The following is a 13952-nucleotide window of genomic DNA, read 5'->3' on the forward strand; positions in this document are numbered from 1 at the left end:
TCCACGGGGTCATTGAGTTGGACACGACTGAGCGACTTCCCTTTCACTTTTCTCTTTCATGCATTGGAGAAGGAAATGGCAACCCCCTCCTGGGTTGCCAGAGCCTGGTGGGCTGCCATCTCTGGGATTGCACAGAGTCGGACATGACTGAAGCGACTTAACAGCAGCAGCAGCATGATAGGAAAAGTAATGTTATTACATTCCAATGTGTATTATATAATAAAGTAGATCGATATTTGGAAAATGTGCATAGCTAAAAGAATTTTTCTAACACCCAATAAATGATATTCCAAACCATGCACAAATAAAAGACCCATTCAAAGTGCAAGTTCAGTGAATATAAATAGAATTGAATATGAAAAATTCACTGATATGTCTTGACATTTCATAGATGACAGCTTTCAAATGTCACCCTGCCCCTTTCTTGTCCTCAAAGAGTTAAACTGATGAGAAAGCCATGGTTTTCCCCCTTTGGCATCTGGGAAAGTTCAACCACACAGACCCTGGCCATCATCTTGGATTATTTGTCCAAGTCCTTCCTCAAAACCATAAGGCCAGGCAGAGCCAGCTGCCATTTCTTGTTCTGTCACAAACCAGGAAAAATTCTGCCTGGAAGCCTGCCCTTCTGTTCACAGAAAGTGTCATTATGTGAACAATATGTACATTTTTCATACCCTCCTGATGCTTGTATGGCAGCATGAATCTCAACAGTTCCATCAAATATTGAGTCAAGAGTTGACCGCAGTCCCTCTGGGCAAATTACAAAACACATACTGCTGTTAACATGTAACAAGCTAGTCTTGTTGATTTTTGATGTATCATCAAAGAAAAATATCACAATTATCTATTACGGCTATTAAAATAGGCCTCCCTTTTTGAACTATACATGTGCTTCATACAAGCTTTCCTTCATGTTCTCCAACCAAACAACATAACCCGACAGATTAAATGCAAAAATGAGAATCCAGCTGTCTTCTCTTGTCAGACACTGAAGAAACCTACCACATCCTAAAACAATACCACTCCTCTTCCTAAACATTTTTGAAAATAGTTAATCTTTATAAAAACTTTTACTTATGTCACTGTATAGCACATTCACTATTGTTGTTTTAAGTGAATCAATAAATTTAAGAAGTCACACCTTACTTTCCTAATATGGCAAATATTGATACTCAAATCTCACATGAAGGAGAACTCACTGGACTCCTCAGTGGTTCTGAAGACTGTAAAGGGACCTTGACACTGACAAGTTTGAGAAGCACCGGGTCTTTGCTCAGCTGTCACCCTGCCAGGACAGTCTTATTGATCTCAGTCCTTCATGCTGAGACCAGCCCTCCCCAACTCTGACTCCTTCTTTTCTGTCCCTTCCCCTCCCAGGCACTCAGCACCATGGCTGGTTGCCCCATATATTTATTGTCCATCTTCACTCCACAGGGCACGCATGCAGCATGGCAGGGGTTTATCTTTTATGCACAGAAGTATCTCTAGTTTCTAGAGCACTCTGGAACACTGACACACAAAAGGCATTCATTTCCAATTTGTGAAATGGACAAATAAGGGAACAAATCAAAGAAGAAAACAATGAATGAATAAATTTATAAATATTTAACCTCTCTGTCTTTTAAACTGGGGTAAAAATCAACTACCTGATGGTTTTCATATGCAACAATAGTTTCATTAAAAAAGATCCTATTATGTAATACAATATGTAAATGGGAAAAGATTTTGGAAAAGAAGAGATATATGTATATGTGTAACTGGAACAGCTGTACATCTGAAACTAACACAACATTATTAATCAGCTATAATTCAGTATAAAATAAAAAGTAAAAAAGAATAGATTTTATTAGCAATGATTCCTGGAATTATGTGGTATCTTTAATATCTGAGAGGCATGGTTGTAAATCACTCACTTTATTGTTTACCATTTAGAAATCAATATTCCCAAATAGAATTAATTCAAAATATATCATTAATATGTTTACTTAATTTCTATTGGTTTAACCCTGGGTAACAGGGGAATGTACTGTGTTTAAGTAGCTAAGCAAGGGGTATCATAATATTTGCAAATAATAAAACAGCAGCCAAAGTGAAGGAAATAATAAAGTTGTTTTGGAAGTTGAGAAATTTTAGCAATATTGCAATCTTTTTGTGATCCAAATTTGCATGTAAACTGATAATACTGTTTAATTTCCCAAGCACAAAACTTAGAGCCATTTTCCAGAATTATCTATTTGTGTTTTGGGGAGAAGATAAATTCAACCCCTATAAAAATATCACAAGGTTTACTCAGCTCCTCCAAAGTGAGTGACTTGCTGGTAATTTGGGTCTTGTAGAATCTACATTTCATGGTGATAGGAAAAATTTTCAGAATTTAGATGCAAGAATATTTATGTCAAGAGGTACAATTATAAAATAAAATCTGGATTTTAATGAGGGTAAGAAGATCAAAGAAAAAATAGAGTGTTTATTGCATTTATAAAACACTAAAAAATGCTTCCACATGCTTAAGTTTTAGTGCTGGATTAATTAAGGGGAATACTTTTTTTTATAAACCAAATCATTTTATACAAATTTCACTTGAAAATTCGTTCAATTAAGCACACAAAAAATTACTTTGCTAATGAAATTGGCCTAAATTCAGCCGCAATTCACTTCCGTAGGGCCTGCTTCAATCAGGCTAATCTTCTAACCTCCTTCTTGATGGGACCCAGCAACTGCCACTTGGGGCTTCAGACTGGTCATAGTCTGGGGCTGGTTTGTGCCACTGCCATCACACTTCATGATTAAATTAAGAGTGCTTTAAGTCCTACTGATGCTAAGCTTTTATATCTGCTTTCCTAATGAACTGTATGGTCTTTCCTGGTGGCTCAGTGGTAAAGAATCCACCTGCCAATTCAGGAGATGCAGGTTCGATCCCTGGGTCGGGAAGATCCCATGGAGAAGGAAATGGCAACTCACTCCAGTTTTCTTGCCTGGAAAATCCCATAAACAAAGGAGGCTGGTGGGCTACAGTTCATGGGGTGGCGAAAGAATGAGACACCACTTAGCAACTAAACAACAAACTCTTCATGTTTTCTGATTAACCACTCTTCGATTTTTGATCTCTGTGCACAAAGCAAATTTTTAATTATATGCGTGATTTCTAACCCCTGGCTCTGTCTAGGATTTGGACAGCCCTGAGTCCAGCTGTGTTTGTTTAGCCACTCACCTTAGCCCTCCCGGCACTGGCCTCTGCTAGTCACAAGCCTGCAAGGTCCCCATGTGTCAGTTATAGGATGAGGTTAATGGGTAGCTACTTACAGTAATATAAATTTTAGGAGAAAAAACAACAATGTTCTCTAGAGTCATTTTGTATAACAATGAGTTTCTTTTCTGACTTCACCAATATGTCTCTAAAATAAAGTCTATATCCTCTGCATGATAAACAGTGAGCCCAGGAGATTTTTTTCTAGCCAAAAAATCACATAAACTGCTCTTCTCAGGCACAGCTAAGTATAATAGGGATAATATTATAAATACACCAGTTTTCCATATTAAAATGAAATAGAGGCATCTATACTAGAGACAGAAGTGCTAACAAAGATATAGCTGCAAATTTTCTAGCTTTCTATCTTTTTATCCAAGTTTTTAAAGTGCTACCCTATCAACCCCATCTTAAGGAAAAGACTTTTTCTTCCTGATTTGAAAGATAATTTTATTGTCTAGGAATTTATACTGGGAGAATGCTTTTTTGTTTGTTTCATTAAAATACATACCAGCTTAAAACCTGAAATATGCTTTCAAAGTCAGATACTTGGCTGTGCAAAAGTAAATCCATTTTTAATTAGTTAATATATTTTATTATAAGAGACTTAAGTACAAACACCAAATGTACTATATTGCTATTTTAGGTCCTCAGCTTAAAAATATGAATAAAATACAAAGATAAATGTTATGATGCTGCCTGATTTTTAAAATATTTTTTAGGAAGTTTGATTTGTTATTTCTGATAGGAGAGTGATATAGCAGGAGATCTAATATAATCTGTAGTTCATCAAAATTGTAGTGATGTATCTCTGTGGAAAATATACAGAGACCAGAGTTATAGGTTTGGGGCATAAATTCCCTGTGTGCCACTAAGGACCTTCACAGGACAGTTCACTTGAAATGCAGTAACTTCATTCCTCTCCTCTGTAAAATGAGAATAGTTTGTATTCCCTTTAATTAATACAGTTATTAGTATACCCAAACTTTATAATATGTGGTTGTACTTAGCTGCTCAGTCGTATCTGACTCTTTATGACCCCATGGACTGTAGCCCGCCAGGCTCCTCTGTCCATGGGTATTCTCCAAGCAAGAATACTGGAGTGAGTAGCTGTTCCCTTCTCCAGGGAATCTTCCCAGCCCAGGAATCGAACCCAGGTCTCCTGCATTGCATGTGGATTCTTTACCATCTGAGCTACCAGGGAAGCCCAAGAATACTGGACTGGGTAGCCTATCGCTTCTCCAGGGGAACTTCCCGACCTAGGAATTGAATTGGGGTCTCCTGCATTGCAGGTGGATTCTTTACCAGCTGAGCTCCCAGGGAAGCCCTTATAATGTACAGGTAAGGGATTTTCATGTTTTTAGTCATGTTAGCATTATTTCCCAGTTGGGCCAAAAATGTAAGATTATAAGCAAATTACTCAGTCCTTATTTCACTTTTCACTCAATTAAGTTAAAAGATGGAAAGACAAGCTCTTTTCTACCTTTAAAATTCTAGGCTTTCATTGATGATTCACTGCTGTCAGCCCTTGCTTTCTGTGATTGATCAGAATTTTATTCCTGGAGTCTTTGAAAGTAAAGAAAATATGTATGTTAATTAGAAATAATGTACAAAGCTGAAACAAATACCTGATATATTGCTGGCTTTGATTCAACTTCTTGGAAAGATATTTCAAAGCTTTTTGGCTTGGAAAAGTAGAATAAGAAATGAATGCAGGGTATTCTGTTTCTTCACAAGGTACAGGGCAGCTGGAATTGTGTGTTCCCACTGTACACAATCCCTTAATTTCAATGTGGTCTGAAATGAAAATTAGGATAGGATATTCGGAGAAAAAGATTATTTCACAGTGGGGAGGACAGAGCTTTTAAAAATTTTATCATTTCACTTTCGCTGTGCAAGAATACTGGGGTGGATTGCCATTTCCTTCTGAAGGGGATATTTCTGACCCAGGGAATGAATCCACATCTCCTGCTTGAAGGTGGATTCTATACAGTCAGAGCCTTTAGGGAAACTCCTATGTTTAAAACAGTGGTTAACAAGCTCAATCACTGCTTCTTTAAGAAGTGGTATTTATATTCTGTTTACAGTTTAGTATAAATACAGCAAAGAAGACAATCATAGGGTTTAACCTTGGATTCATGGTGTCACTGGATTCATATCTTTGTTAGAAGTAAGAATTTCTTACCAGAAAGTCTCAGGGCTTGTTTTCACAAGAAATTAGACATTTGGATAAAAGATGGAAAGTTTTTGTGACCTTACGTCACCTTGAGAGGAACTTAGAAACATCATCTTGAAAGTGAGTGACACGGGTTTAAACAAAATGTACTCTTGGGCTTGTCTCAATAAAGATGGTGTGCATCGTGCTGTGGGCTGCTGAGGTCCTCGGGTCTGGGGATGCCGTGACTTTCTCACTCAGTTCCCTGTCCTCTGGCTTCTCCTCAGCAACCACACCACCCATGTGAGTGTGTCGGGAAGGGAGTGGTGTTTGCCCACAGGCACTTTTGGACCAGTGCCGGGGCCCATCTCACTGTTCTTTGCTTTCAGCAAATGTTCCAGTTCTTGTTTTCCTTGTGGTTTTGTTAGTGAAACTCTTTCCTGTGAATCCTTTGTTCACCAAGACCTTGAATAAGGACCAACTTTGGGCTTGTTTTCTGGATTCTCCTATTGACACTCCTCTGAGCATGACTTTTGTAGGCATCCCCTGGTTCTGAAAGATGACTGGCAATAACCTCCATGTTTTCCCTACACACACACACACGCACACACATATACATGCACAGACACATACATGCACACACACACACACACACACACACACACACACACATGCACTCCTCTGATCCCATTTTCCCATAAAACTCCCCCAAGAAGTAACTACATACATAATGTTTCCCCAAACTTTACATTCATCCTTTTTCAGGGATAGGAAATGACAAGAAATTTGACAATGTAACTTTAACTCCTCACTTAGTAATGTGACTTCTGCATATTCAGCTTGTAAAGCTGTTTAAAAATATCAGATCATTTGTACCCATGCCCATTCCATGAAATATTTTACAGCCATTAAAAGGAGTCTCTGAAATCTTGTCCTGCTGTCCTGGAGATATTTCTGCAATAGGTTAGATAAGCAAGTTTCATAGAAGGGTATATAGTATGATTCCATTTTAATAAAATAACCAATGACTTAAAATCATAAATAGAAAACTATATTTGTGGAGAAAATTATGGTAGAATGTGCTGGAGTGTTAACATTGGTTGAGAGTTAAGGTGAGAGATACATAAGTGAAAAATGCTGTTTAAGAGGAAGCTGTCCCCAGTATGTGTGCCATGTACGTTGTGATTCCATTTATGTAAAAACTATCCATACACACTTCTGTATAAGTTACATATAGTGAAATGAATGAGGAAAAGAATGGTCACCTAAATTGTGACAGTAATTTTCAAAGTGATGTTACTGCTATTGATTTTCAAGTGATTCTTTCCTATTCTGTAATGTTTGAACTAATCACAACAAGTGTGATTTATGTATGTAAGAAGAAAACCCAACAAAGCTACTTTCATTATAAAAATGTTTACAGTTGAAAAAAATTAGAAGTAAAAACCACAGCTCTCTTACTGTCACTTTGATAGTGCGTATCTTTGATTCAGATGTATTTTGAAATAAGAAAGGCTTTTCATTGTGTTTTACTGTGTAAGCTATTGTTATTAAATTTAAGAACATTGAAAACCTACCTCTTATAGTCTCTTTTTTTCATTTCTGAACTATCTATAGTATGATTTAAAGTCTTGTATGATTCTGAGCAACTTTCATATAAATCTTGAAAATAAAGAAATAAATTAAGCCACTTACCAAGTATAGGAGACACACAGTTGTAAAACTTTTGTAGGTCACACTCTATCCCATTACCTTAAAAATAAAAAGGGTAAATATAGAGACTTTACATTTTGTGAAATGAGTGAAATAATGACAAAAACACTATCATTTTGCAAAAGCTAGGATGAAAATACAATACCCAATGAAAATGCACTCTGGGAGGAAGAAAATAATGTTTTTGTTTCCTCCATGTTTCTTTCCATTTGTCCATGTCACTTAAAATCTTAAGACCCTGATGCTAGAAAAGATTGAAGGCAGGAGGAGAAGGGGATGACAGAGAATGAGATGGTTGGATAGCATCACTGACTTTATGGACATGAGTTTGAGCAAGTTCCAGGAGTTGGTGAAGGGCAGGGAAGCCTGGTGTGCTGCAGTCCATGGGGTTACAAAGAGCTGGACGTGACTGAGAGACTGAACTGAACTGAAAGTAGGAATAATAATTTTCAACAGTTCATATCTTTGGAATTTAAACTTGCTTTTACATTTATCATCTCATTTTTTTTCTACAGTAATTGTAAGATGTGCAAACCACTGTTTTACAAATGAAGAAACCAAGTTTCAGAAAGTGGCTTGGCTAAGCAGTTAGGGGGCTTAGACTTATCTCTTCACCTTCTGTCCAGCTCCCTGTATCCATTGTTTTAAATATACATAAACCCACGCACCTGGTGGGGCTGCCTGTCTAGTGGTAGGATGGGGCAGGGAAGTAGCACTCTGTGGAGCACCTGCTGTGAACCTTGGGAAAGAATCAATCTCAATCAGAACTGGGTTTCATCCCAGGCTGATTCTAAAACTTCAGTCTTTTCACTTTAATGCAGCACTTGTCTCTTGCTATAACCCATGCATCTCTGGGGTAAGCTCAATGTTTATTCAATGGTCCTGAAAACAAACAACAGAGAGCATCACTTACAGTCTGTGGAGAAGTTCAGCTGACAAGGGGGAAGTGTGCTTTGTGAAGAAGTGAAAATAAAAAAGAAAAGTCTACCTTGAACACTGAATCTATAAGAAGTCTCTCTTACCACACTGTGGCTTACTTCTTGAATGATATTTCTCTCATTACCAAAGTGGCTTAGGCAAGCCACTTTCTGAAACTTGGTTTCTTCATTTGTAAAATGGTGATTTGCACATCTTACAATCACCGTAGAAAAAAATGAGATGATAAATGTAAAAGTGAGTTTAAACTCTCAGGTGGCTCAGTGGTAAAGAGTCTGCCTGCAATGCAGGAGATGCAGGTTCAATCCCTGGATGGGGAAGATCCCCTGGAGGAAGGCACAGCAACCCACTCCAGTATTCTTGCCTGGAGAATCTCATGGACAGAGGACCCTGGCAGGTTACAGTCCACAGGCTTGCAAAGAGTCAGACACGACTGAAGCGACGGGACATATACACATCAAGAACGATGAAATTTTGGAAATGACCCACATCTGAAAGGCTGATTTTTAGAACTGCCTCTACAATTTGCTAGTGGGAGTTCTTCAGCTAGTTCATTTAATGTGTATAAATCTCATTGCTCATCTGTAAGCAGACTTAGAGGGATAACTAAGGATCAAATCGAATAAGCTATGTTTCTGCAAGCACCCCAAAGTTTGTGCACATGTCATGCTTTGTGTTTTATGTTTCATTTTGCCTAGTGTCTGATTCTTATTAGTTATTTCATCTTTGTTTTGTTTTGTCAGAAATGATACATTTTAAAACTGTAACATTATTTTTCATATATCAATTTAGACCCTTTCCTATAACTTTGGAATTTCCTGTAATTAGGAATGAGAATTAGAGCCCAGAATTAGCAGTTTTATAGAATGCCAGTTTTGGAGGAGCCACAAGACCAAAAATTAAAATTCTGGAAAGAAGGAAGTGATGATTCTCAAAATTTCTGAGAAGCCGTTTGCCGAGTTGCAACCCCTGTTATAGGGGCAGTATTAGCATGTTCCTGTGTGAGTGTGTGTGTGGTGTGTGTGAGTGTTTGTGTGTGTGTGTGTGTGTGTGTGGTGTGTGATGGGCCATCTCATGGGGAACTGGTAAACTTGTAGGACTAGACTGGTTCACCGCTTAAATCACTCTACACTTCTTCATAAATACACTGGAGAATAGGGTGAAGGAAATTTGAATAGAAATATCTGGCTGTTACATGGAGTGAGTTCTGTGTCAAGCAGTTTTGAGACCACCTGCATCCTCACTTCCCCTGTTATAACTTGTCAGGCCATGCAGGTTGGATACATCCTGCTGCTCCTTACTTTCCAGGAGCTGCAGAACTGAAGTGTGAGGCCAGCTCCATCCACCCTGCTCCAATGCCCTGTCCAGGGCTCGGCTCCGACATCCGTGGCTCTGAAAGCATTCAGACTGGGTGCAAAGGGAGACTACAGAGTCTTTCTAACAACAACAAAAAGGTCTCAACAAGGAAATATTCAGCATTGGTAAGAAGATCTACTGTTTCTTTCAAACGGAGAAAAATCTTGATGAGCAGCTTAAGAGCACCCAATTGAAAATGTTGAAATCAGATTTGGGGACCGGCTCAGACAACACAAGGCTCTTTTCTTTTCCAGATATCCCTGCTAGGAGGTTTATTTGTCAGGTGGATGGTTTTCCAGCATAGTATTACTTAAGAATGTGAAACAGCTTTCTGATACATTTATTTCCATGTTTCAGATTAAGTAAAGAGTTACAGAACAGGACACAGCCTTTATTTACCAGGAAGAAGGAAAGGCAGACATCCGCACTGCTTCTTGATGTGCCAAGCTTTGCATTCCTGCAAGCAGCCCGAGGTGCTATAGGTCCTGAAGTTCTGCAGTTTCATGTGGGGATTGCATTCTCCCCAAGGGTATTCCTGATGGACTGTCTTAAGACAAAATAAACACCCGGGTCAGGAGATCTGTCTGACTCAATATATCCCTTTCCTTTTCTCTCAAGCCTTTGATATTCTTTAGTTGACTACATTTGTCCACTATGCCTACTCTATTAACCTGAAAACCCCTGAAGTTAAGTCTACTGTTTGCCCTTTAGTATCCACCCTAAATGCTCTGTGTTGTTCAGTTGTTCAGTCGGGTCTGACTCTTTGTGACCCCGTGAAGTGCAGCATGACAAGCTTCCCTGTCCTTCACCATCTCCTGGAGTCTGCTCAAACTCATGTCAGTTGAGTCAGTGATGCCTGTACCTGTAGTGATTCAATAAAATCAAAGTGCTCTAAAACTGAACTCCTACAAGGAAAAAAAAATTTATTGATATATTTTAGCATATTCATCAACCCACTCACAAAACGGCAACCAAAATTATACACACAAAAAGATCCTTTAAAACAGAATCAAAACATGAGACTAGACTTATGGTTGCCAAGGTTGGGAGAAAATGGGCTGAGAGTTTGGGATTAGCAGATGCAAACTAGTATATATATAGAATGGATACACAACAAGGTCCCACTGTATAACACAGAACTATATTCAATATCCCATGGTATATCATAATGGAAAAGAATGTAAAAATAATGTATATATAGATAGATAGATAGATATGTATAACTGAATCACTTTACTGTACAGAAGAAATTAGCACAACATTGTAAATCAACTAAACTTCAATTAAGAAAAGATCCTTTGGTGGTGGTTTAGCCCCACCAAACATCCTTTCAGATCAGATCAGATCAGTCGCTCAGTCCTCTCCGACTCTTTGCGACCCCATGAATCGCAGCAGGCCAGGCCTCCCTGTCCATCACCAACTCCCTGAGTTCACTCAGACTCACGTCCATCAAGTCAGTGATGCCATCCAGCCATCTCATCCTCTGTCGTCCCCTTCTCCTCTTGCCCCCAATCCCTCCCAGCATCAGAGTCTTTTCCAATGAGTCAACTCTTCGCATGAGGTGGCCAAAGGACTGGAGTTTCAGCTTTAGCATCATTCCTTCCCAAGAAATCCCAGGGCTGATCTCCTTCAGAATGGACTGGTTGGATCTCCTTGCAGTCCAAGGGACTCTCAAGAGTCTTCTCCAACACCACAGTTCAAAACCATCAATTCTTCGGCACTCAGCCTTCTTCACAGTCCAACTCTCACATCCATACATGACCACAGGAAAAACCATAGCCTTGACTAGACGAAACTTTGTTGGCAAAGTAATGTTTCTGCTTTTGAATATGCTATCTAGGTTGGTCATAACTTTCCTTCCAAGGAGCAACTGTCTTTTAATTTCATGGCTGCAGTCACCATCTGCAGTGATTTTGGAGCCCAGAAAAATAAAGTCTGACACTGTTTCCACTATTTCCCCATTTATTTCCCATGAAGTGATGGGACCAGATGCCATGATCTTCGCTTTCTGAATGTTGAGCTCTAAGCCCACTTTTTCACTCTCCTCTTTCACTTTCATCAAGAGGCTTTTGAGTTCCTTTTCACTTTCTGCCATAAGGGTGGTGTCATCTGCATATCTGAGGTTATTGATACTTCTCCTGGCAATCTTGATTCCAGCTTGTGTTTCTTCCAGTCCAGCGTTTCTCGTGATATACTCTGCATATAAGTTAAACAAACAGGGTGACAATATACAGCCTTGACAAACTCCTTTTCCTATTTGGAACCAGTGTGTTGTTCCATGTCCAGTTCTAACTGTTGCTTCCTGACCTGCATACAAATTTCTCAAGAGGCATGTCAGGTGGTCTGGTATTCCCATCTCTTTCAGAATTTTCCACAGTTGATTGTGACCCACAGAGTCAAAGGCTTTGGCATAGTCAATAAAGCAGAAATAGATGCTTTTCTGGAACTCTCTTGCTTTTTCCATGATCCAGCAGATGTTGGCAATTTGATCTCTGGTTCCTCTGCCTTTTCTAAAACCAACTTGAACATCAGGAAGTTCATGGTTCACATATTGCTGAAGCCTGGCCAGGCAATATGGTAATGTTTTCTTTATATTATTTCACTTAAACCTCAAAGTAACTGTGATTTGGCCACCTGATGCGAAGAGCCGACTCATTGGAAAAGACCCTGCTGCTGGAAAAGATTGAGGGCAGAAGAAGATGGTTGGATGGTGTTAGAGGCTGAGATGGTTTGATGGCATCACCAACTCAATGGACATGAGTTTGAGTAAGCTCTGGGAGACGGTGAAGGACAGCCTGGAATGCTGCAGTCTGTGGGGTCACAAAGAGTCAGACACAGCTGAGTGACTGAACAACAACAGAGTAACTGTGAAAGGAAACACTAGCCCTTGGCCCTCAGTGTGCAGAGAGGAGATGGAAATTCAGGAAGTTAACCCAGAAAATTACAGAGCAAGGGGCTGGAAAGTGGAAACCTGTTAGACACTGGGATTCTAAGACCTGCTCTGCCCATTGACTTTTTCCTTCCTAGAAAGTCCTGTTGAGAAAAAGTACAGTTCAGCCACATGGGCTTCCTTTTTAATGTCCATTTTCAACCCAAATAAAATTCAAAGTTGACTTGGGTTTGCTGGGCTTCCCAGCCCTCACTTAAACTGTATCTGTGAATTTGCTGTTTTTGAGGCTCCCAGTAATGGAAAAGTATCTGAACTGAAACTGTTGAATTTCTGGCGATGTTTGAAATGCAGGAGAGAAAAGAGTTTCTAATGAAATGTGTTGTTATGTATTTATGGGATCATTACCCCACTGAGGGACACAGCCTCTATTTATCAGGAAGAAGGAAAGGCAGACACCGGCACTGCTTCTTGATGTGCCAAGCTTTGCATTCCTCTGATTAGCTGGGGGTCAGAGATCCCTCAGACTCTGAATTTTGTGATTATATGTATGTCTTTATTTGATATTTACCTTCACCTGGCGGATGGTCACCCGTGTATGCATTCCCACTGGTGAGGACAAGCCCAAACCATCAAACTGCGGCACCTTCATGGGTGAATGGATAACAAAGGTGATCCCAGCGTCAACAAAGCCAAGGGTTGGGTCATCAGTAAATTCCTCCTGAAACAAACAAGTATTTCTTCCCAGATTACAAATTGATGTCAATTATGCACAAGATGAGTTCGTGCAGAATTTTGTGCAGAGTTCAAGACTGATTTTTATCATCTCATGATAGCATTTGAATAACTTAAAAATCAAATACTTCATGTCAATATGAGAGCTCCTTTTATATAAAAACTGTGAAAATTAAACACCTGAAGACCTACTTTTCACGGTTAAACTGCACATCAAGGCCTTGGCCGTTTTCTCCAGGCCACCTCTTGCCTGAGGCAATTTGAATAGAATATATGGAACGTATGGTATCCTGACTGTCAGCCACCTGGTTCCCCTGGCCCTCTCCTCACCTGCCTCTTTAGTTTCTTTCTTTTTGGCTGTTCTCTTTACTTATTTGTCTCAGAAAATCCTTTGGCCCTCTGCTTCTCTTTGTAATTAAAATATTCGGCCTGACTTAAAATTCAAGTTTATTTTCTCCTAAAAGTGAAGACTTATATTACTTCTTTAGCACTAGTGCTTTTCTTCTGTAAATCTTATGTTGGATAAAGAATTTTTTACAAGAAAACAAATATATATATATATATATATATATATATATATATATATATGTAATTGCTCATTACATAAAAGCATACATTTCAGGAACTCAAGCTTTGCTTTATTGGTTAGGTTTCTTGGTTGGTTTTCATATATCATCATAAAACCAAATTTCTGATTTATTGTTTCTCTTTTTTTTCCTAAGAAGCCAGTAGTTCTTCATGATCAGGATCAGAAAGGGCTTTTGGAGGCATGCTGTTAAAAGATGCTTACTCCTTGGAAGGAAAGTTATGACCAACCTAGACAGCACATTCAAAAGCAGAGACATTACTTTGCCAACAAAGGTTCGTCTAGTCAAGGCTATGGTTTTTCCTGTGGTCATGTATGGATGTGAGAGTTGGACTGT

The 13952-nt window shown here is 39.1% G+C and overlaps 1 protein-coding gene across 1 annotated transcript in view; it reads right to left on the reverse strand.

Moving 5' to 3' along the window:
- Positions 1-13952, reverse strand: part of ASIC5 (acid sensing ion channel subunit family member 5) — a 48242-nt gene that overhangs the window by 17904 nt on the left and 16386 nt on the right. Inside the window, exons 5-8 of the mRNA XM_027566268.1 lie at positions 12866-13015; positions 9807-9954; positions 7098-7154; positions 4876-5044 (exon numbers count right to left, since the gene is read on the reverse strand). Coding sequence (XP_027422069.1) covers positions 4876-5044; positions 7098-7154; positions 9807-9954; positions 12866-13015 — 524 coding nt within the window. The remainder of the gene's footprint in view (positions 1-4875; positions 5045-7097; positions 7155-9806; positions 9955-12865; positions 13016-13952) is intronic.

This window comes from Bos indicus x Bos taurus, chromosome 17 (assembly GCF_003369695.1).
Source record: "Bos indicus x Bos taurus breed Angus x Brahman F1 hybrid chromosome 17, Bos_hybrid_MaternalHap_v2.0, whole genome shotgun sequence".
Lineage (NCBI taxonomy): Eukaryota > Metazoa > Chordata > Mammalia > Artiodactyla > Bovidae > Bos > Bos indicus x Bos taurus.